The following is a 23,443-nucleotide window of genomic DNA, read 5'->3' as shown; positions in this document are numbered from 1 at the left end:
GAATGCACGATGGACTGCTGAGGGCCGCGGCGTGTACAGTAGCAAAGCCAATAACGTCCCGTTGGTCTGGAAGGGAGGGGGGGGGGGGCTGGATAAACAGATTAGAAAAGGACATTAGATGCATAACTGGGTTAGTAAGGACATCGGCTCTAATGGGTAAGTGTCCTTCACAGAAGTCCCGCTGTGATTAATACGGAGAGATACAACGGGTGAGGGGGTTCCTGGAAACGGAATGACAGGCTTTAGTCATAGATGTTGCCTTAGAAACCCATAAAAGGATCCTGAGACTCCCCAAAACATCCACAAAGTACTTTTGAAAAAACCCAGAGGTGCTTTAAAGAGCCGTAAAACTCTGTTTAAATCTTGTAAACTTGAACACATCTCAGAATTTGCTTCTTTGCCAAGGCTACTTTTCCATCCGCCTTCCTGTAGGGATGTCCGGAGGTGAGGTGCGTTGGACATAACCTCCATGAAACGATCCCTAAAGAACTTTTTAAAGCGCCATTGTTGGAAACCTCGCTCCCTCTCTTCATTAAAAGTCTAGCTCACTGGCCCACCGCACGACATGCAGCCGAGGAGGAAGAGTACGGCACAAACAAGCCTTCCTCAGGGTGACGTTTCCCCTTGGTTGGGGGTAACGTCACCTGCATTTCTTTAATGATCCGAAACAGGAAGGATGTGCAAACCTCCTCGACCGCCGAGGAGCCGCATCTATTAACTGTCCTCCAGGAAAATCGGAACTTGTACGAATCCGTGTCGACACTCAGCGAGACAAAAACAAGTAATTTCATAAGCGAATCCTGGGAGAGCGTCGCGGGCTCGGGCTCTCTTGTTCTGGTTAATTGTCGTGTCTTTCAGGGGTAAACACAGACAAGCAACTATATTTTCCGTCGCAGCAACAAATCCCGGAGGTGTTCAGCGTTTGCCAGAAAAACACAGAACAAAAATGAGGAAGAAAAGGTGTTTGAGTGTCTCCATGGTGATTATTTTTTCCTCTTTAGTGTACCGGTGTGTGACAACATGTGGAGAGGGAGGATGCACAAAATGCCCGGCAGCCCCGTCTGCAGCCCGAAAGCAATTTCCTCGTCTGAATTTAGTTATGCAAAGCCTATGGGGCATCATCAGCATTTGGTAATTAGTTTTATAATTACTGCTGTTTCCCTCTCCCTCTGTCATTCCATTTTTCTTTACACTCTGACGGGGGAATCAAAACATCTCACTCTCACAGCTGGCCAAATTGCTCTCCGTTTATTAAGCGTGAGCATCGCACCGCGAGCGCCGCTAGCTGGCGGACGGCGCAGCCGAGCGGGGCCTAGCCGGAGGCCGACAGTAGCGCAGCGGGGGTCCTACAACGAGGTAGACAAAGCGGCGTTTGACAAGTTCATTAATACGTCTTCCCCCCGCCCGACTCCGTTAGCTTTAAGACGGGATCTGTGGCGGGAGATGGATGGATGGGTTTTGGGAAGGAAATGCTAATGTGTGCATGACATCAGCCACGTGGTAGACGGGGCTGAGGCTTGTGGTTGTTGCTGTCAGACGGGGACGACGTGCTGATGGGTAACACCTGATGGGTGTTAGCTTCCATCCCTCAACAGAAACGGATCAGCACACCTTCAAGTACGGAAAACGAGTGAACCATTATTATCCTAAATGGAATAAAACCAGAGAAATCTGGATTTTGTTCCACAAATTATGCGTTTCATTTGTGCGCCTCTACCTCCCGGTCTCTCTGGCTGATCTTTTGTCCGACCCGCTCTCCTCAGATTTATGACTGTGCAACCATAGAGAAAATTCCAAGCGATATCTCCTCCCTGAACGTCAGATTTGGCGCCGGGTGTTCAGCAGCAAACACAACGACTCCCATGATCCCGCGGTGCTGCCTTGCATTCATAAAGGTTTTCTTCCATTGTTTTGATTTCGTTGGACTCTCGTAGGCAGAAATTTAAACACGTGTCAACATGGACGAAAAAGATTCACCAGCCTGCAGTAAAAATGTCCGCCGTGGGTTTTGGACCTCCGCTCCTCTCTTCACCTCCTCTCAATCAGCCTTTGAAAACAAGTCCTGCTCGGTCAGTTGCGGCGGCGGCACTGAATCACAGCCAGGCTGCGGGCCGGGTCCGGGAGGGGCTTGATGTGAGCTTAGTGTTTATCCGGGTGTCGGGGTCACTGTGTTCCCTCAGTATAATGGAGGAAGCCATTAGCCCAGCCAGCAGGCCGCATCATAAAAACGTCAGCTGGTACAAAGAGACGAGATGGATCATAACGAGACCAGATTCCCACCGCTCTCCCCCATCTCCCTCTCCCTCTGTCTCTCTAATTATCTGTCTCATTTTTCCACTCCTCTCTCCCGTTGCCTCCTCTCTCAGCACTTACATCTCGCTACGCAGGAGGTTGATTTTGTGTAAAGGAGCAGTCGAGCTGTGTGTAATGCTAAACGGGTGGGAACACACACTTGTTAGCGCGAGAGCAGTCGGCTGATGCTACGGTACGATGGATGGATGTAAGTAACTGCTCGGTTTAAAAAAGTGTATTCTTGTATTTGAATGCCAATTTCTTCCTGAAATCTTAGATCTTAGCATCAAGATAGCAACTTGCTAACCCATTGGCTGATCAAAGAAATGCACGCTCAGTAACGAAGACAGAAGCTTCCGCTGCTAAAAACAACAAGTACAGTGCCGTCCAATCAAAATCAACCAGGAAGTTAACATAGCATCAGATGCATGGATGATGCTTTCTGTTGTCAAATATCTGAAAAGCTGAATTTATTTTTAAAGAAATCATACAAGAAGATGAAGAGCATCCACGCCAGCGCCCACACAGTAACCCCCCCTCCACACACACATATGCACACACACATCCTGGTTTATGAGCTCCTATATGGGTCATAAATAGTTTTGGTGCATCTTATAAAAAGATGCCATAATTTATATTTTAATAACAGAGAGAGGAGAAATTTATACAGAATGTAAAGCAGCAAAATATGAATGGTGTGTGTGTGTGTGTGTGTGTGTTTGTGTGTTGATTGTAGACCAGCTCATGAAGTGTGACATTTTGGTGTCTGCTGCTCTCTGCATGCATAATGAATGGCCAGGTGTCGGAGGAGGTCTCACACACACACACACACACACACACCAGACTGTCAGACTGACACACACAGGCTGTAACTCTGTTGTACACACACTTGTGAACACACACACAAGCAACAGCCTGCCGTAAATTCACACATAAACACAAACAAGTTTCAGTTTCACTCTGCAATAGTGAGCGGTCAGTCCTCTAACGCGCACACACACACACACACACACACAAACACACACACACACATGGTGTCAGGTTGCTCCAAAGGTCATGGTTGTTTGTGTGGCGTTCGGCAGCAGATGTGGAGACTCTCTGACAGGAAGTCAAAACCTGCAACACTAAACTGTAGAAGAGCAACTGATGGGTCAATTACTGCAAAGGTCAATGGAGGAGGAGGAGGAGGAGCAGAGGGGATGGGTGGAAGAGGGAAACAAAGAGAGGTGAAAGAATAGATAGAGAGATAGAGGGAAAGGAGGCAAAGAAGATATGGGGAGCATGACCAGGAGGTGAAAAGAGAGGAGACAAAAGGAAAGATGCGGGAGGAAGGAGAGCCAGTGAGGAGGAAGAGAAGAAAGGCAGAGGAGGAAAAAGAGGTGAACATGGAGGAATGAAAGGAGCGGCGTATGAAGACGAGGGAGGAAGATGAAGGGAAGGGATAACTAACACTAAATGGGCCAAGGTAAGGAGGGAGAAAGAGGAGGAAGGTCAAAAAGGTTCGTCTCAGAAAGCTCCTCTGAGAGAGGAGCGCTTCCCCTCCCTGCTGTTATTTTATCATAGAACTATGACACCATCACCTTTATGGTTTTCATATAGGTTATGATGTCATTTTTTAGATTATGAGCTATTATTCATCAGTTATGTGACAACAATGAGAACAATTAAAAAAATTATCTGATTTCTTTGTTATTTTGATTTCCTTAAGAATTGTAACAAAAATTTAGATTTTAGAACAATGAATAACAAAAAGAGAACCCCACACACAAACCGTCTTCACTCACTGACCGATGCAGAGCAGCCACACACACACACACACACGCACACACACACCGGAGTGTGTTTTTAGCCTCCATCCCAGCTGAACAAGCCTGTTTATTTTTGTTTGTTTACAGAACATTCCTTCTGTCGGATCCCTCGGTTTCGGACCAAATCATGTGACCTCATTCTGTGTGATGCTTAAAGCAGCAGCAATCGATTTATCGGCTCCTTTGAGATCCTGGGAACAAGCTGTAAACGTATTATCACCTTATAACTAAGGCTGTCATGGCAACGATGGCCGGCCCCCTTTGAGCTCCGTGTTTGGTCTGCACCAGATGCTAAACGCTAAACTAACGGCGCCAGCTCCACGCTGACGCGAGATCACACGCACATATGTACATTACAGTTGTGTTCATTAAAATGCAGGCTACTCTTCAAAGCACCGCCGGCAATGATGCCATCTGCAGTCAGGTGGGCGCACGCACACACACACATCCGCACCTACTGAACGGTGCTCCTGCTCTCGTGCACGCCGCGGTTCTGCAGACACGCCAACACTTCATCACACGCCGATACAAATTCCCACCAATTTGCTTTCATCTTGGGGTCATTCCTACAAGCCAAAACGGCCTTTTTAAAAGCGAGCGCTCCTCTCCTCCGCTAAGTGCGTCGCACAAAGGGCCTATTTCAAAGGCAAATTCACTTAGATTCACAAGTGCTGTGTACACTCCGGTACTCCAGGCAGAAATTCATCAAAGCTTAATGTTCCTTTCACAGGAAATCACTTAGCGCAGAAGCTAGTCATCTGTGTGTGTGTGTGTGTGTGTGTGTGTGTGTGTGTGTGTGTGTTTGCGTGCGTGTGTGTGTGTGTGTCTGTGTTTACATGTTGTTTGATAGTCGTTTAAACAAAAGGACCAGACAGTCAATGCAGCGCCGTTCATCCAAACACACGGCTATTTGTCCTGATTCAAAAGGTCCGGTTGAAGCTACAAGGCTAAAGCTAAAGCTGTAAAGTCATTATTAATACCAGGATCAGTCAGAATAATTAACCTCCACACGGGGGGGACAAACAAGGGCGTCTAACCCATGCCCAGGTGAATGGGGTGGGGTGCATTGGAAGAAGAAGAAGAATTCAGAGAAGTTGTTAAAGTTTGTTCAACTTGGTAGCAATGACACAATACAAAGAAGAAACGATGCCTTCACTGGCAGTCGGACCAAATTTTGTTACGTTTGTTTGGTTAAAGTTTTGTTACATTTTTATGAAACAGAGCAACAAATAAAACCGGGAAGAGGTTGACGCGTGATCTAACGAGATGCTTTAGGATTGGTTAGATGGTTCCTGTCTGACCCCTGACCTCCAGCCCCGTCCGTGTGTGTCCTACCTTTGACGGAGGTGTTGGGCGGAGGTCCCTCCATCCGCAGGTTCCACGGCGGGTCCCCCTGGTTGGCGAAGTCCCTCATCTTCAGGTAGCTGATGGTGAGTCGGATGATGGAGGCCTTGTCCAGCTGGCTGGTTATGGCGCCTGGCAGCGGCAGCATCTTGGCCAGCTCGTAAAACTCAAAGTTCTCTTTTCCCCGCCGCGATCGGGCCGCGTCCCGCGACTTCTCCTTCCTCAGAGCCTGCAGCCTGAACACAGGGCAAAGAAACACACAATGTAAGGCTCGAGTGGACTTTTTTTAAATCAGTTTCGTGTGCTGCCGCACCGAGACGGACCCGTCAGACCTTAGACTGGGCCCAAGAATTATTGAGCTGGGTCTGGATCGGGGTTTAATTTAACTAAAAGGGGCCGTCGGGCCCTGGGGGAGGTCCGAACCCGGCTGAATGCCCTTCTACTTTTAGAACATGATGCTGATTTATTATGACACCTGTTTTAATCTGTGCTCCACATCCCTCTGTCCGGTCTGGAGCAGGTCCAGTCCAGAGGTTCTGGCCGGGGTGCTGGCTAGAGCTGATATATATATTCACACAATAACTTTAGTCCACCTTTGGACGTCACATGATCGTGTTAGCGACAGCTTCCTTAACGTCAACCGTTCCCCACTCCATCGCCATATTACCTCAAGTCCTGACCAATCCGTCTGCCCCTCCTCTCCCCCTCCATCTTCTCCATCACTTTCATCTCATTACTTTATATCAAAGAGCTGCTCTGTTTATTCTCTCTCTCTTTCACCCTTCAACAACATTGACGACCATACTTTCCCTCGGCCTCTCATCATCATCGGACGCCGTTATGAATTAACTCGGCAATAAATCAGCTGCTAAAAACCTCGGAGGGCTTCCTGCCGGTCACAGGCACACGCACACACACACACGCACGCATTAAGACAGGTGATTAATTTTTGCAGGAGAAAAAAACGTAAGAGAGAAAAAGTGTTTGAGGGATAAAGGAGGAGAGGAGGTGTAAAGAAAAGGAGTGTGATGAGATGGAAAGATAGCAAACACTTTGGAGGAGGAGGAGGAGGAGGAGGAGCTGCTGTTGTTTAGTGCTAGACATGAAAAATGGCTGTCGTCTGGTGAAGAATATCATTTTCATACAGTTTATCATTTATTTAACCGGAAGAGCAAACATTAAGTGGAGAGGAGAGGAGAGGAGAGGAGAGGAGAGGAGAGAAGAAGAGAGGAGAGGAGAGGAGAGGACCTCCCCATCAGTCCCCTCGACTCATGGACAAGCCAGTCTCCTACTCTGAGGAGTATTCTGATAGCTCTGATGTTCTCTGAGTCCTGTTTGCTCCTTCCTGCTCCTTGGACAGTGATGACCATGGAGGCCACCTGATTGGCTTGTCGCCGCCTGACTCCGCCTGCAGCGGCGATGAGGAGGACCACAAATCACCTCCTAAGTCTGTAGAAGATGAAGACCCCCTCAACATCACCACAGAGCTGAGAGCCGGTTCTCCCCGAGGAGCAGGTCCATCAAAGGTCTTCAGGAACCGCATCAGAGACGGGCTCTCCTCCTCATGAAGCGGCTCTGATGCCGGATCAGTCCGTGATTGAGAGGTGGGAAGCGACTCCGCATGCCAATCAGATCCCGTCCAATGAAATCCACCCCGGAAGAACTCAGCCTCGGGTTCCACAACGCTGAGCCGGCGCCAGAGCGTGGAAGGTTCCTCCCTCCTGTGGGACGGTCCTCCTCTCCGCTCCGCTGCAGCTGGTAATACTGCAGAATAAGACCCTCACATCCGTCTTTGGAGCGGATCCAAAGAGGACGAGGGGTTGGGAATGTTTTGTTTTTTTTACATTTCCAGATCAGGCTTTTTCACTGTTATTTCCAGCTATGATGGGACTTTGAATTTGGTTACTTTATCTAATTAAATGGGAGTGTTGGGCCTTGAAGGAGGAACACGCTCCGCTGGCCGCCCTTATGGTTTTATATTTGATGATTATAAATCTCACCCGGCTGCCCTCGCGCTATTACCGGTGACTTTCACCTGCGCGTCGTCTGACAGGTCTATGAGGTGATTTTCTGCAACCACACACACACACAGATGAGAAGGATGAAATAAACTGTCCAGGATGAATCCGGAATGAACAGGAATCATCCGCTCATTCAGGATCGATCCAATAGTTTATTTAGACAGCACCTGAACCAGAACTTCTTCAGTCCGAGATGCGTTCACTGTCTGTTCTTTATGCTGCATACTGAGTCGGAATTCCAAGCATCTTCCCGAGTGACCTCTCCAATCGGAAATGAGGAAGGTTGGGATGCCAGCCTTCATCGCTAGTCAACTTTTAGCATTTATAAAAACAAAACAAAAAAGTATTTTGTGGTAAACATGACGTTGCCTCATTTACAAATAAAGACGTTTACTCATATGACAGTGTGATGAGAAGCAGACAGAATTTATTTGTTCCGCAAATTCAGAAAGCATCAAGCTCATGGACAACAAATATGTCTGTCTGTGTGTGTGTGTGTGTGTGTGTGTGTGTGTGTGCGTGTGAGGAGTGTTTGACCTTGACTCAAACAGACATATTTATCATGTACCGCCTGAGTAGGTAAATGCAACACTCGTGATCGGTGTGTGTGTGTGTGTGTGTGTCAGTGCTTGAGTCTTATAAACATGAAATTTAACCGTGTTGTAAAGTTCTGCTCGCTGATTTGATGGTGTTTTAAAGAGCTTGTCACAGCAGGGAAGGCGTGTGTGTGTGTGTGTGTGTGTGTGTGTGTGTGTGTGTGTGTGTGTGTGATGTCATAAAGTTCAGCGAGGTGGGTCGATGGCTTTTTAAAGAGCTTGTCAGCTTAAAGGAAAATATATGCGTGTTTCTCTTTGTGACCAACGTCTTTAGGGCATGTGGGCGGGGCCATGTGGGGAAGGTCACGGTTCAACTTCCAGGTCAAGCGGAGGTCAAACTGACCATCGGTCATGTGATGGTCCAGGATTTAGTCTGAGATCAGATTGGAAGCAGCTGATGCTCGGTGTCCTGAGGCACTGGAAGATAAGGGGTGGGGCTAAAGATGGAGCAGACTTCTGATTGGGCCTTCATTTTATCCAATTTGGGGCCGCTGGCTTTGTATTGGAAACAGGTTTTCATCCATTTTGGCTGCCGTCATCACAACTGATGTACTTGGCGTCCGCTCAGAGCACCAACTGCGACGCTTTAGCAGCTTCTGCTGGCTCCGCCTCCGTTCTCCATCCGCCATAGGAGCCAATTCCTGGAACACGTGAATCTGTCCCGTCCAATGAATACAAGAGGAGCTGCGAAAGAGAGACACTCAGCGAGCAATATGAAGGCGGGAGATAAAACGCTGCACGGTGGCCGACAGCGGGATCTGGGGAGGTGCGACGTCCCGACCGGCGATAGCCATCGGCCACGGAAATGTTACAATCCGTGGAGTTTGACGTGGGAACGAGTGACAACATACAAATTAAACCAAAACGCTGCGCAAACGGGAATCTGGTTAGTTATTGAGACGGAAAAGAGAGATATGAAAGGTTGCAGTATATAAATATATGAAAGAGCCTTTCACAATGATGAACAGGACGAGGTAGAGAGGAGAATAAAGAAGCACTGTCACTTCAGATGTTCTACCTATTCTCACTCTATCCCAAATCTCTATTCAGCCAATCAGGTGACCCGCAGCAGAGGTCCCACCCCATCAACATACACACACACACACAAGGCCCTTCAGGAGGAGGGTAATTGCTTTCATGGCGATGCAAAAGGAAGGCAGAGAACAAGTGTCACTTTGGATTAAGCCCCGCCTCCTGACATCGCTATGGCGATGACACCGCGGTTTACTACGAGTGTGCGTTCACTGATCAGAGGACTGAATGCCAAAACCAATCTGCCTATGGAGAGAAAGAATAGGAGGAATAAAAGAAAGAAAGAGCTGGAGGGTTGAAATAATAGTGGCGGAGAGGAGGAGTGAGTGAAAAGGAGGAGAGGAGAATAGAGAGAATAGAGCAGAGGATAAGAAGGAGCTGACCTGAAAGAAAGACGTGAAAAGAAAGAGGAGTGACGGAGGAGATGGAGTGAAATGAGACAAAAAAATAATGGGAACAGAGGTCAAGTTATCGGGGCAGAGAGAAAATAGAGGGAGGGAGGGAAAAAACGAGTGTTAATGATTTAATCTCCAGTCTCGTATTGATCGTAAAGGAAGAAATAACCCGGTCATTTGATGAAATAAATCCCAGGAATTATGAGAGAGAGAGTGAGAGAGAGAGACTATCGCTTTGTGCTAGCAGGACGATAGAAGTCTGTATGTGTTTACTAAAGCCCGGGTGCAGCGATCTGGTTCTGGCTTTGGGGGGATTAGAGGTGAAGAGTTTCAGAACCGGTCCAGTTTTTTTTTTCAGCGCTGGCTTTTAAAACGTAATTCAGTTTTATTAATTTATTAATAAGTGTTTATGTTTACTGATTTTAAATACATAATGACATTCTTTTGGGTTTGAGATATTTTTAAATCAACAGCCGTCGTCTCCTTCAGAAGGAAACGAGAACAATTAAAGAGACGAATGTAATCGCCGACGTTATGCTGTAATTATGTGACTTGAATGGATACCAGTAAAGAGCATTAATTATTAAAGGAGAATTATAACATCAGTTAGTGACACGGAGACCTGACGGAGGGTAACGAATCACAGGGCGCCATGGCAATGGACTGGCTGTAGATGGTTAATAAACACAGAAAAGCACATTGAAATCTAAACATGTTTAAAAATGATAAATCGTGTCAGACGTTAAAGCTGAGACTTTATCATCCAGTTTAAAGAGAAAAACGGTTCAGGGAGGAAACGCTGATGATGTCACTGCTGTGATGTCATCTGACTCTTGGAGGTTGGTTGAAAATAATTTAACTAAATATAAAGATGAAGATGGAGGAGCAGATATTGCTGGGGGGGAGGAGGGATGATGAAAGAGGGATGCAAGAAAAGAAGGAGACAAACGCACTGCAAAGTTAATTTTGGTCTTTTCCTCTCTCTCTCTCTTTCTCTCTCTCTCTCTCTCTCTCTCTCTTTCCCGCCTGTCTCCCGTTTCTCCCCCTTCTCCTTTCCTGCTCCTATGTGTGTAAACTTCATATCCTCTTCTCATCACTCCTTCTCTCTGTTGCATTCTCCCCTCGCCTCCCTCCAGCACACTCTCCATCTCCTCCTTTGGCCTTACTCCCTCTCCTTTTCTCTCCATTCCCCACCTCCTCCTCCTCTCTGGGTTCAGTGGAGTGGAACAGTTCAGTATTAGCTCTGAAATTAGCAGCGGTCCCTCATTAAAGAGTTGGCAGGAGCACACACACACCTACACACACACACAGCAGTTTAAAAGCTGCTTCCACGTTGGAGACACAAAATTACTTGACACTCTTTATTTCTCTAATATCCTTCCTCCTTCTCCTCTTTCTCACCTCCCATCTCTATCTTTTTTTCACACCACCTCCTCCCTCACTGTGTTCTTTCCCTCCCTGTCCTCCAATAACCTTCAAACAAAGACACAAGTCTTCCTCTCCTCCTCCTCCTCCCTGGCTCACAGCCAGCAGACAGTGAATGAGTCTTCCTCCCCTGACAACCCGCATCATCCTCCCCATCCCTCCCTCTCCTCTCTTCCCTTCTCCATTCCTAATCCCCCCTTTCTAAATTGTTTTGCTGTCTTCCTCTCCTCCCTTTCTTTTCTAACTCTTCTCTTCCTGTCTGTCCATCTCTCCTCTCATGACCCTGCGTTCTGTTTATATTTGTCCTCCCCTCTTTTCTTCCCTCCATTGGTCCATTTTTCTTTCTTCACCTTCTTACTTTCGTCCCTCTTTTATTTCATTCTCCTGATATGTAAAAAAAATCCAACCGCTTTTACAATCACACTGCTCTTTTAGCCAATAATAAGTACAGCTAAAACAGTCGTCATGGAAATGTGTCTCACAACAGCGAGTTTCTGATCCAGAATATCAAACTCTGGTGTGTTCCAGAACCTTCGGTGATGTCAACATGTTACATTTGTCCAACCAGACGACAATCTGGATCGGCACCAGAAACCGATGGAAGGATCCTTAGACCATCCTCTACCTCTCTGGTACATTTGAGCCGAATCCATCGATAACTTTTCCACTGACGGACAAACAGCACCTCCTCTGCGGAGCGACGCTAACAGAAACACAAACGCACACCGAGAGGAGCAGACCCGCGGCTCGCTAACAAGACTGCAGCATGGTGGGCCGGTCCGGTGTCAGGACCTGACGGAGTGATGCCTCAGAGTGTGTGTCTGCGTGTGTGTGCGTGCCTCAGGTGTTTATGGTCTGGAGGTGTGTGTGTGTGTGTGTGTGAATGAGAAGCAAGAGGTGTTTTGGCAGGAAACAACTCGCAGTGTAACCTCTCCACAGGCCGCCGAGCTCTGCAGCGCTAATTCAAGATTCAAGATTCAAGATTCAACAGAGTCAGAACAACACACCTTTGGCCTACAAGACCCCCCCCCCCCCCTCCCCCACACACACACAATCACAGACCTCTTTCCTACACCTGCTACATAAATGCACACACACCATTCTGCATGAAAACAAAAACAAACTTTCATAAACTGTTGCCACAGTGACGTTAACTTTTCGGCAGGCTTTGGAATAATTTGTTTACTTTTAAACTGATTGTGTGTGTGTGTCTTCATGGCCAGTGTGTACAGGTGCTCCGTTACTGCAAGCAGGACTCGTCCCAGTGTGTCGTCTCTCCTTTTTCTGTCTTCTCCGCCAGGTGATGTTTTTGTACAAAGAAACAGGAAATGAATAATTGATGATAATGCAGCTTGCTGCACCCCCTCGTCTCCTCTGCAGCCGTTCTGCCTCCGCCTCCTGTTTTTGATGTTACAGAAGGAAGGAAGGAAGGACGCAAGGACATAAGGAAGGATGCAGGAAAGGAAGGAAGGAAGGAAGCCAAGAAAGAAGGAAGGAAAGGGTATTCAGAAGAACATGGGGTGCCTATAGAAGGAGGGTAAAGAAGGGAAGTGGGCATCTACAAGAAGAATTAAGAATTAAGTGTGTGGGGGGGGCAACTAAAAATGATAAACGGAAGGCAAACAGAGGGAGGTCTGAAAAAAGAAAGACTTGAATGAGGAAGGCGGAGACGTTGAACTTGAGGAGGATTAGCATAAACACTTCTTCTGCTTTTGTTGTTGTAATTAGCTTCAAGCTTTTAGCTTTTCACTCACAATGGCTGCATGGGGGCGTCTGAGCGGAGAGCGCTGCGAGCCCTGATACGCCGGAGTGAGGGGGAATAACGGCAAACGGAGGAGCTCCAACACCGGACTGAAATGGGTTGCCGGGGGTTACGCCGGGATGGAGCACAAAAGGCTAATGGAAGATCGTCGGATAAGTTTTAACGTAGACAATTACGGATGTGTTTCCACTTAAGCTTAATGCCGAGTGATCAGCGTGAAAGTTCACTCCTGACCTGTGGTTAGCGATTGTCAGCTGCTTCTCACTTATCAAAAGAAACATCAGAGTAAGAGAGGACCCGCCTACATTACACCCCCCCAAACAAAAATAAATAGAAGTAAATCAGTAAATAAATACACCAAGTGCATGATTAATGAGAGCAGAAGTCCAGGCAGCGCTGCAGCCGACTCAGCTCCCAGAAGTCTCTGACAGCCGACTGTGCCAAGCCGACGGAATCAGAATCCAATTAAAAGTTAGAGTTCGGCTTCAAATCGGGAACGATTTGTGAATCAAGGGCGGCTGGAATGGAAATCAAAGGCGGCGCTAACACAAGGTTACCGAGCTAATCGCCAGGGTTCGTTAATGGAGTGTGTTTGTGCATGTCACCAAACAGATGGACCGGAGCACACAGTCCCGTTTTTAGGAGTTCACTTCTGACCTCAGGTGTTCCCAAGTAACCTTTGTGTCAACTCTTAAGCTCCAGGCCGCGTCCCAAACCTGCCAGGTGCTGTCCTCATACATCCCATAATAGACCATAGCAGGAGCGGATGAGAACAGGAAGTCATGTTTATTCATGCAGCGCACACACGTGTGTGTGATCTTTTGAGCTACAACTTTAGTCTATCTAATATAAATGAATTTCTGGTACAGTTTAGATTAAACGAGACGATTCGGCGCTTGTTTAAACTTTTTAGATGAAGCTGTTAATTGAGCAGATGAAAAATATTTTCGTAACAGCTACAGTATATATTAATCCGACTTAATCACTTCTCCTTCTCTCGATCTATGTTTCATCTATCATCTGTGGTTTTTACTACCACGTGTGTGTGTGTGTGTGTGTGTGTGTCAGTGATAGATATGAATATTTCACACTATCCTTACAGGCGTGTGTGTTTATCAATTATGTCTGAAATGTGAAGCAAAGACGCTCATGAATAACGGCCGCCGGCCGTCAATCAAACCTCTACAAAGTCCAGCAGGATCAACACACACACACACGCACACACACACACACACACTCACGCCTGTTGTAGAAACGTCTGAGCCCAGAACCAGAACATAACCGATCCCCTGCTGATTGGACGGGTGGTGGTGGAGTTCAGGGTACTTTTAATGACAGCAAAGCCTCTGAAGAAATAAAGAGCAATAATGTAGAGAAATAAATCCATGCACGTTCCAGACGATGCAGACTTTTAGCTTTTGTGCGGCTGAAATTTGTTTTGGTAAATAGCTTCAAGCCGGAGAATCACGTTCAACAAGTCGAGATGATTTCAAGCAGATCTCCTGCTGCAGAATTCGCCTAAAAGCCGAGGACGTGAGCGTCCTGCGAGGTTTCATCCCATCTCACTTTTATGAGCGTAAAACCAACAGTGTGTTGCAGAGAACACAGGAAGCTCCACGCTCTCCCGTTAGAACAGCCTAAACACGTCGACAGGCATCAAAACGCAGCAAAAGAGCAGCCCTGCTTCATGTTCCCGGCGTCTCTCCAGCGTTCCTCCTCCGGGGGGGAATCTGCTTGCAGCAGCCGACTGGGTGATGCCGAAAAAGCGCCGCTGGCAACCGCGAGCGGTGGCGCAGGCGAAGACGTGGTGAAAGTCAAAGCTCAGGGTAAACAAATCCCAGAGAATCGGCTAAAATAAGCATCAGGATGTGTGTTTGTTCGTCTGCTCTAGATGTGAGCGATTCCTTGCGGGCGCCACAGGTGGGTAGGCGTCCAATGAGGTGAGGGATTTGCAGTTACAAGGACAAATAGATAAGGACAGGTGGGAGTTGTTATCAGCGAGACAGAGGAGGAAGGAGCTAGCGCCTGTCAAAAACTGGAAAGGATGGCGTCTTCAACGGTTTCCCCCAGAGCTGTTCAGGAGCCGCGCCACGTCACACGTCGTCGTCGTCAGGTTCGTCACATGTCATCGCCCAGATCACGTGACAGGACGCGAGGGATTTGCAGGGAGAAGTGATGGAGTGGCGTTCGCTGGCATGCTTCGCCGTTTGTTGTCATCCAAATAAAGGCCAGGCAAAGTTTAAACGTCCGTCTGGATGTGCTGGAGTCTCTTTCTCCTGGCACTACGGAAGCCCAGCGGGGACAAAATGTGACGTCTGACAGAAGTTTGTAGGAGCAGTCGAAGAGGATGGCAACACAGTGGGAAGAGATGGAACGTTTCAGACTGGAAAGATATATATATATATAAATATTACCAGTTTACCACGAAGGAGCATCCATCCATCTGACGGAGAGATCGGCGCTTCTCCCCGAAACAAAAGATGGAGAGAAGCTGGGGATGACAAGAATCTAGTTTTCATTGAGGAAAGGATGAACAAAGGAGGGCTGAGGAAAAGAGGAGGGATGGGAGGCAAGGAGGGAGAAAGAAAAGAAGAATGAGCCAAGGGGAAGGGATGGAAAAGACAGAGAGGAGAAGGAATGAGGGTAAATCATAAAGGAGGAAGAGGAGCGATGGACAGGGAAGAGAACCTTGAGAAGGTGGAGAAGGATTTATGTGTTCGAGGAGGTGTCGCCTCTGAAGGAGCGTCTATCTGCCTCCATCATAAATTCTCACATGGATCATGTTTACCTCTCTTTACTCTCTGTCTACCGGTGCGCCAAACCATCCCTCCTCTGCCGGGGGGTTGCCGTGGCAACCTGGGTAGCTGTCGGGGGCGGGCAGAGTCAGGTGAAAGTTCCGACACGTATGAACAATATCACTTGTTTTAACAAAGGTGGTGTAGCAACGGGTCTTTGTATTAGTGCCATCCATCCATCCATCCATCCATCATCCATCCATCCATCGTCCTGGCAACCCACGGAGGAGGCGGCTCTCGCTTGCATCATTTTCATTTCCAATCCCAAGGCCATCCATCGATGAATCCATCCGTCCATCCGTTATCTTTGAGGATCAGATATTCCAGATTTCATCAGCAACACTTTCCAGCTCATCCTGCTGGGAGGCATTCCAAACCACATGGGATGCAATCCCACTGGGGTGTGTCTGGGTCTACCTCGGGATCCGGGGTCGGATAACCTCCAAAGTGACGAATAACACACTGCTGACGCTAACACACACACACACACACACACACACACACCGACTGCTTCAGCAGCTCAGATGCTATTTGAATAACAGCAGCTCCCTGGTGTGTGTGTGTGTGTGTGTGTGGTAGTGATAGGGAAAGTTAGCGGGCTGCAGTGGGCGAGCTCTCCATGGTACATCTGTCTCTTTTAGTTCACAACCACTCTGCTTACACACACACACACGCACGCAGCAGCAAACACACAAAAAAGGATCACAGGTAATTCTGCTCTGGCAGAGATGTGCTTGTAAATACACACCTGCACATCGTGATTAGACACACAAGCCTTTACAGGTTCTCGCTCTCTCTATTTCACACACACACACACCTGTAAGCAAAGTAGACAGGTGGAGTGTATATCAGGGACCTCTGTGATCAGCCCACCATTTATCTCAATTTCAACTTTTAGACACACACACACACACAGCATAACTATTAGGCAAGTTTAATTTTTGTGGATTAATTTATTATTGACCAATTACAACGCTCTCAGTTGAAAATGTTCATAAACCTCAAACCTAAATATTTAAAACAAGGTTTTGTCTTTGTTTGGAGAATATCTGATGACAATTATTAGTTAACTATTAGTTCATTATTATGTAACTAATCTCAGCCATCCTTCCGATCAATAACAGTCATCTTGTCTCCACAAGTAGAAGCAAAGGTCTGACTCCGGACCAGAACAGGATCGGTCCCACCAACACCTCCAACAGTCACCAATAGAAACGGGTTAGCGAACCAATCGCACAACTCATAATCATCACAACACACACAAGGACACACACCGCTACGACTACGTTCTACTGCTAGTGCTACCAGGAGCACAGACAAACGTTACCATGGTGACGAGGTATGCTGCTGGCCGGCCAGGTGAAGGGTCTTGGGCCGGGATGTGGAGCAGCTACCTGCATTAGCTGGCCGCTCCCAGTAGGGGTCACTGTGAAACACACAAAAAAACGTGAAGAGGTTCTTTAACAGCAGCGACAGGACATCGAGCAGGAGAAGAAGAAAGGAGGAAGCAGTGGAAGAGAAAAATTATGGATGGATGGATAAAAGGAAGAAAAGCAGAGGAAGTTAAAAGCAAAAAAACAATTTGTTGTTAACACCGTCACGCAGGAAATGAAGAACAGTTGGGCATCTTTAAGTCAGTGGACCAAGAAATAAGAATTTATGAATGAGGTAAAATTGTATGAAAGTATGAAACCTAAATCAGGAGCCTCCATCCTGGACTGGAACGCTCCCCAACAACAACCCTTTAACTTTATATTCCAGTTCCTAAAACTTCCAAAGACACTGGCTATGACTGTGTGCAGACATAAATATGTTTACGCCGTTTTAAAGTCTTTGGTCTGAACAGAAGTTTATTTTTTTTTCTACTCTGAGGCCATCGACCAATCAGATCTCTGACAGGACCTCAATATGTGACCTCTTAACCTCCCATATGATATAATGTAGAATTAAGTTTAACGCTCTGCAGAGACGCTATCAGAATGCCCCCGACTTGGACTCGGACACGACACAGAGTCAAATCCAAAATCCAAAGCAGGTCCAAAGTGACGGGCCGTGCAAAGTGAATAATTGGAATTTTACACACCCACCAAAGACAGGCTGTCAAAGCCCATGCCGGAATGGATTTTTCATATGGAGAAGGGCAGAGCGGCGTGGAATAAAAGACGCAAGGAGGGGGGGAAATAGGAAGCAGAAAAAGGATGAGAGGTAGAGGCGGGTAGCGGAGAGCGAGGGAGAGGCAGCGAAGCGATGCCGGCTTGAACATTAGCTGCACTGTGCGGCGCTCCATAAAACCGTTGACATTGTCGGTCTTGCTTTGCGGACGAGTATTATTGTAAAACACAGATTTCTGAGGCAAGCCGGCAGCTATTGTTCTTGTCAGAGGGTGAAGCGAGGGCGCCGCCGGCATAACTTATTTTAGTTTTAAAGCCGCAGACGAAGGCAGACAGGTTGGTTTTCAAATTAAACCACGTCGGCGCAAGTCCACAGATTGCATTACTTTTAGATTTGATCTCCTGATGCATGACTCGGCGCCACGGCGATGCCGACGGAGGAGGCTGACAGAATGAGAAGAAAGCAGCCATCTGCGAGAAGAAAGGCGGGCTTGTGCTCGGCGAGGTCTGTGGATTTGACTGATTACATAATGAGGTTTAAGCAGGTTCCAAAGACGGGGGGGGGGGGGGGGCTGGCTCAACACGGAAATGATCACAGCAGCTTTCAGTCTGCGCAAGAAAGGCGGGACATTATCAGAGTTTAAGTGTTCACTCCTCCAGGTTCTGCAGGGAAAGCAGCTGTCAAGGACTTTTAAGCTGCGTCCAGACGTCTTTAGTCCGACGTGTTTAAAAGCTGCAACATACATGTAGCTAACACACTAGCCTCTCTCAGCTACATGTTCTCTTGCTTGCTGTCAGGCAAAGTCTTTTTACACACACCAGACAGATTCGTCATCTCGCCTTGAAACAGGAAGTTGTCGTGACTTAAATCATGAATTAATGGCTTTTATCATATTAATGGGATATTTAGTGTGAACGGTGAGTGTGCTCTATCGCCCCACGGGGGTCACTGGAAGTGCTTTACAACAGGTGACATCACACGCCTCGAAGCAACGCGGCCGATGACGCAAACAAAACTACACAGTTTAAAACATTGCTACTGAAATACTTCAAAAAGTAAAGCGTTCAACATATTTATGAGTTTGAAATGTGTTTGGGCCGAGTCAATAAAACAAACTCACCGGGGGGGTTTAAATTACACCCAGAGAGTTTACTGGACAGACTTATAAATACTTCTCCAGTCCAATTAGAGCCTGCAGATAATCCATGAATGGAAAACGTTTAATCTGACTTCTTAACTTTACTGAAATTACTTTAGAAACTACTTCATCTTAAAAGAATAGAAGTTTAAAAAACACTCTAAACATCTAAATGTGTGAATCTTTGCCTTCCATTCTTGGTCCATCTCTCTCTTCACAAACCATACCACCCCCCTTTTTTTACATCCTCTCCCCTCTTTGTTTTCCTCATCCCTGGTTCCACCCCTCTCTTTTCTCTTTCTCCATCCATCGGTTCCACATTGATTCGTTCAGCTGTCCCGCCGTCATTGAGGAAAGTGGCCGCACAAATAAAAACCAACGAAACGCTTATTAGATGAGCGGTACAAATGTAGAGAACACACACACACACACACACGTGCACAATAACATCAATAACCTGAGTGTAAACATAGTTGCCTGCTTGAACACGCCGGCACACAAACACACACATATAGACTCATGGGTAAATGAACACTGAGATGCAAGTAAACAAGCGCGCACACACCCACACACACACACACATACAACCACCACTCCATCAGTACAAAATGGCAGTGGAGGGAGGCGGTGGTGTTGCTGGGCGGCAGCAGAGGTAAATTGCACACAGCGAAGGGGAGATCTGGGCCATTTTTCAAGCCCGACTATATATTACAAATTGGCAACCAGGGCATTGTCTTACAATACACACAAACACACACACACACGCACTTGTACACACACACACACTCACAAAGTGAAAAACTAATCCTGGCTTGGCCCATCGTAGCCCAGCCCTTTTCCCTAGAATAAACTATGTGATTGAAAATGCGTCAGTTTAGCGAGCAGAATGGACACCACACACACACACGCACACACGCACACCCCTGTTTACCTGCTGTAACCCCTCCGATTGTTATGAGAATGTTCAAACACTTTCAGGCCAGGGTCAATTCCACACCCTGGAGTACCGGTACACACACACACACACACACACACACACACCTTGGCCCCAGTCGTTCAGGGTGTTTTGGTTCAGTCCGTTATTCTTGCTCCAGTGCACCAGTAAAGCCAGAGAAGGTTTTACTGGTGAAATAAATCCCTCCAGTGTGTTTGTCGGATCTCAGCGCCGACCCGATCGGAATAGAAGGACTCCGATATTTTGGATACGTTTTATTGGGATGCGGAGGTTTTAAATAAAGGTGGATATCTCATGTTCTGGGATTAACCGACGTAACGAGGCGACGGAGTGTTTTCAGATGCCAGACGGTCCCGGAGGCTGAGAACGCACGCCGGCGTTTCCAAAAGTAATCGTCTATTTCTAATGTTTTTATCAGAGTCTTTCTCAACTCAGGAAAGAACCTCATCCATCTGCAAACAAAACAAAAAAACACGCATTATCAATTTAACAAACAATTAGTGAGTTTTATCTTTAAAAAAGCAAAACAACATTCATCAAATGTTTTACAAGCCAAACTACTTCATTTATCTCCCAAACAACGTTTTAAACCCGCTCGCCGTAATTAATGGGTAAAGTTAGACGATAAACTTCACAAGCAGACGACCGCGTGTGAAATAATTGATTAATGCTGACGAGCACGGGCGATGCTGCAGGACGTCCTGCGTGAGTCCGGAACCAGAAGACTAGGATCTCCAAGCGTTGATGTTTTTTACATTCTCTCCTGAACCTCCGGCACTGCGCCTCCTGGAGTTAATCATCAGGCCCGGCGCGAGGAGAAAACGTGGCCTCGGCTTAGTTTGCACACTTTATCACCAAATGAGAATAAATCCAGCGCATGCAACACTTGCACTGCAGAGCGGTGCATGCAGCAGTAATGGGATCTGTCATTGGAAATGGATGAAGTTCCATTAGAGAGCGGCACGGTCGCGGCGCTAAGTGTGATGAAGGGCGAAGCTTCAGCGCTTCGCTTTATTTTAACAACAAAAAGCAGCATCTTCTGCAGCCAGGACGGAAGGAGGACGAAGAAGAAGAAGAGCCCCACGGTGAACGCAAGGACGGAGAGAACGTAGAGGACAAAGGTGAAAAGGTCAACGTTTGAGAACTCACGGATATCGGGCTCTTATTTTGTAAAGGTGCTACATCCTGTAAATCCTCACTTTTGACACCTTTCTCCGTGGCCGTCTCTATCCGTGACTTTTTGTAGTGAAGGAAATAAGATCTTCAGATTGTGACACACACACACACACACACAGATGACATGTTTATTAATCACCCCTTTAGCTAAGCTAGCAGCCTGATTTAGGGCTGATTTCCTGGCTGTCAGGAACGCTGCCTGACATTTACAGGTGGAGCACTCTATACAGTAAGACACACACGCACACACACACACACATGCACACCAATTTTTGCGCACACACTCTGGCACAATAAATCTAACCATGAATGCATGAAGTGCATCACACACACACACACACACAACACATTTCCTCTCTTGGCCGCGTCCCTTTTAGCTTCCACCCCACCCCTCTGCTCTCTACTTGTTGACCTCGTCTGCAGTGTACGATTGTGTTCGTGTTTCATGGACATCTGGAAATAAAGGACAGATTCTATTGGTCTGTCCCGTCGGACCGGACGGGCAGCGGTCAGGAGGGATGTTCGCTTTAGCTCCTGACTCCATCGTTACAGCAGAAGGAGGAAAGGGGCAGAGCCTCCTCCTCCACGTCCAATCGGGTCAAAGCTTTGACGTCAGCAAAGATATTCAGACGTTTTAGCTCCTCGTCGCTTCATATCGGTTTTACAGTGAGAGAAGGGGTGCGTTTGATGTTCAAGAGGTCGCGTCAGATGCTTCAACAGCCCGAGGAGGCATGTCACCTGAGAGATAACGGAAACAAGCGCCCCTCGTGTGTGGGCAAAAGGTTATTCTGGTGAGGAGAGGAGCGGAGAGGGAGAAATGAAACCCGTATGAGGAGGTGATTTTTCACTCATTTTCTTTGTACTTTAACACATTTAATTTTCTTTACATCTCAGATCAAAGACGTAATTTTTGAATGCATGTTTGGAAAAAAATTACATATCAGCCTGCTTTAAGATTTTTCCTCTATTCAATGAAAACAGGTGGCGAAAGACAGAAGGAGAGAGGGAGAGCGGCAGGAGGTGAGAGAAAACAAGAGAATCTCTATTTTCTCTCACCTCTGTATCGCTAGACATCTCAGCAGGATGGAGTAAACAAGTGTGTGTGTGTGTTTCAAGCAGACACTCAGAGGTAAAACGAGATTGGCTTGAATCCCTGCTGCTGGTGGCACAGTCTCTCGCTCACACACACACACACACACACACACACACACACTGCATGGCAGCAAACAACAGCAGGACAAAACCTCCAGTTCGTCTCGTCTCCTTCTGTCGGAAGCGTTGACTGGAGTTTAAATTAGCTTCCATTAGCCTGTACAGGCTGCACAAATGTTTTGTTTGTTTGTTTGTTTCTTGGTGGGGGGGCGGGTTGAACGGAAGCTGTGATAGCGCTGCTAGCTTTGAGGCTACATTCTTATTTCATGAAATTCAAGTTTCAAATAATCACCCAATGCAACAAAATAAAGAAATGATTGGACGCCGTGCCGACACGTGGCCTCTTCCACGAGGCTGTAGCATGACTAATGCTATTAGATTTTAGCCGTACTGGATGGAAAAGAAGAAGCAGATGAGGATGGAAAGAAAGATGGACAGGAGAGCTCAGTAGATCCAGCAGTCAGACAGAGATCACAGCGCTGTCTGCTAACCTCCATCTCTTATTTCTGTCTATCTCCGACTCTCTGAGCCCCAAATCTCTCTCTCTCTCTGTCACACATCACTGTTCACACAGATCCGCTGGAAACTCACAATACACCCCCCACGACACCACAACACACAGACACACACGCACATGCACACACCTTGACTGACAGGCCTGGCTGCATGCAGCTCTTTGACATTCACAGAGTGTCAGGATGAAAACAGAGAGGATGGAGAATAGAGCTGCTTTTACCAGCAGACACACACGCGCACACACACACACACACACACGCACACACGCACACACAACATTATCCAATCTGCTGATGATACTGCTCGAACTGCAGTGATCTCGCTGCAGACCGGAGTTCATCCGGGCCTGAAGTCTCAGCGTGCATCTCTTCCGGGTAGGATGCGGCGTGTTGCCACGGCGACAAACAGCAGCTGCTTTAACCTTGCTAAGAGCCCATTTAAATACACTAAAGAGACTCCGGGCTGATAAAATCGTGGGCTTAATGTGAAACCACCCAGTTCAGTGCTGCTCATTTAAAGCGCCGCTGATAAAGGAGGACAGATTTGTCTTTCCTCTTTCTGTCCGTCTCCTTTCATATCTGTGTTAATACAGTTATCTGGGAGAGTGTGTGTTTAAAATGATAGATAGAGTGATTCTCCTCGTTAATAATTCATTGGGGTGTCGCCTGCGGTCGCTGTGCCCTTCACATGCCAGCCAATCAGAGGCGGTCGCCCAGCACTCTGATTGGGCGAGACCCCGGCCGTTATGCAAATGTAATATAAGTTATTGTTGTGTTTCAACCTCTTACCTTTCCTGTCCCTCAGTCTCTCTTTTCCATCCCCGCCCGCTGATTCCGAAGACGAGGAACTTCATAATAATAAAATCTTGCCAACTCTGTTTTCCCATCTTTTCATCTCTTCCCGATTCCCCTTCTCCCCATTTCC

General features: G+C 47.1%; 1 protein-coding gene across 1 annotated transcript in view; it reads right to left on the bottom strand.

Moving 5' to 3' along the window:
* Positions 1–23,443, bottom strand: part of LOC137907442 (neuronal PAS domain-containing protein 3) — a 107,361-nt gene that overhangs the window by 58,511 nt on the left and 25,407 nt on the right. The window contains exons 2-3 of the mRNA XM_068751779.1: positions 16,798–16,896; positions 5,436–5,680 (exon numbers count right to left, since the gene is read on the bottom strand). Of these exons, the coding sequence (XP_068607880.1) occupies positions 5,436–5,680; positions 16,798–16,896 (344 nt within the window). The remainder of the gene's footprint in view (positions 1–5,435; positions 5,681–16,797; positions 16,897–23,443) is intronic.

The sequence above is a fragment of the Brachionichthys hirsutus genome, chromosome 18, assembly GCF_040956055.1.
Source record: "Brachionichthys hirsutus isolate HB-005 chromosome 18, CSIRO-AGI_Bhir_v1, whole genome shotgun sequence".
Classification (NCBI taxonomy): Eukaryota; Metazoa; Chordata; class Actinopteri; order Lophiiformes; family Brachionichthyidae; genus Brachionichthys; species Brachionichthys hirsutus.
Note: the sequence above shows the minus strand (reverse complement) of the source record. Positions and strands in the feature narration are given on the sequence as shown.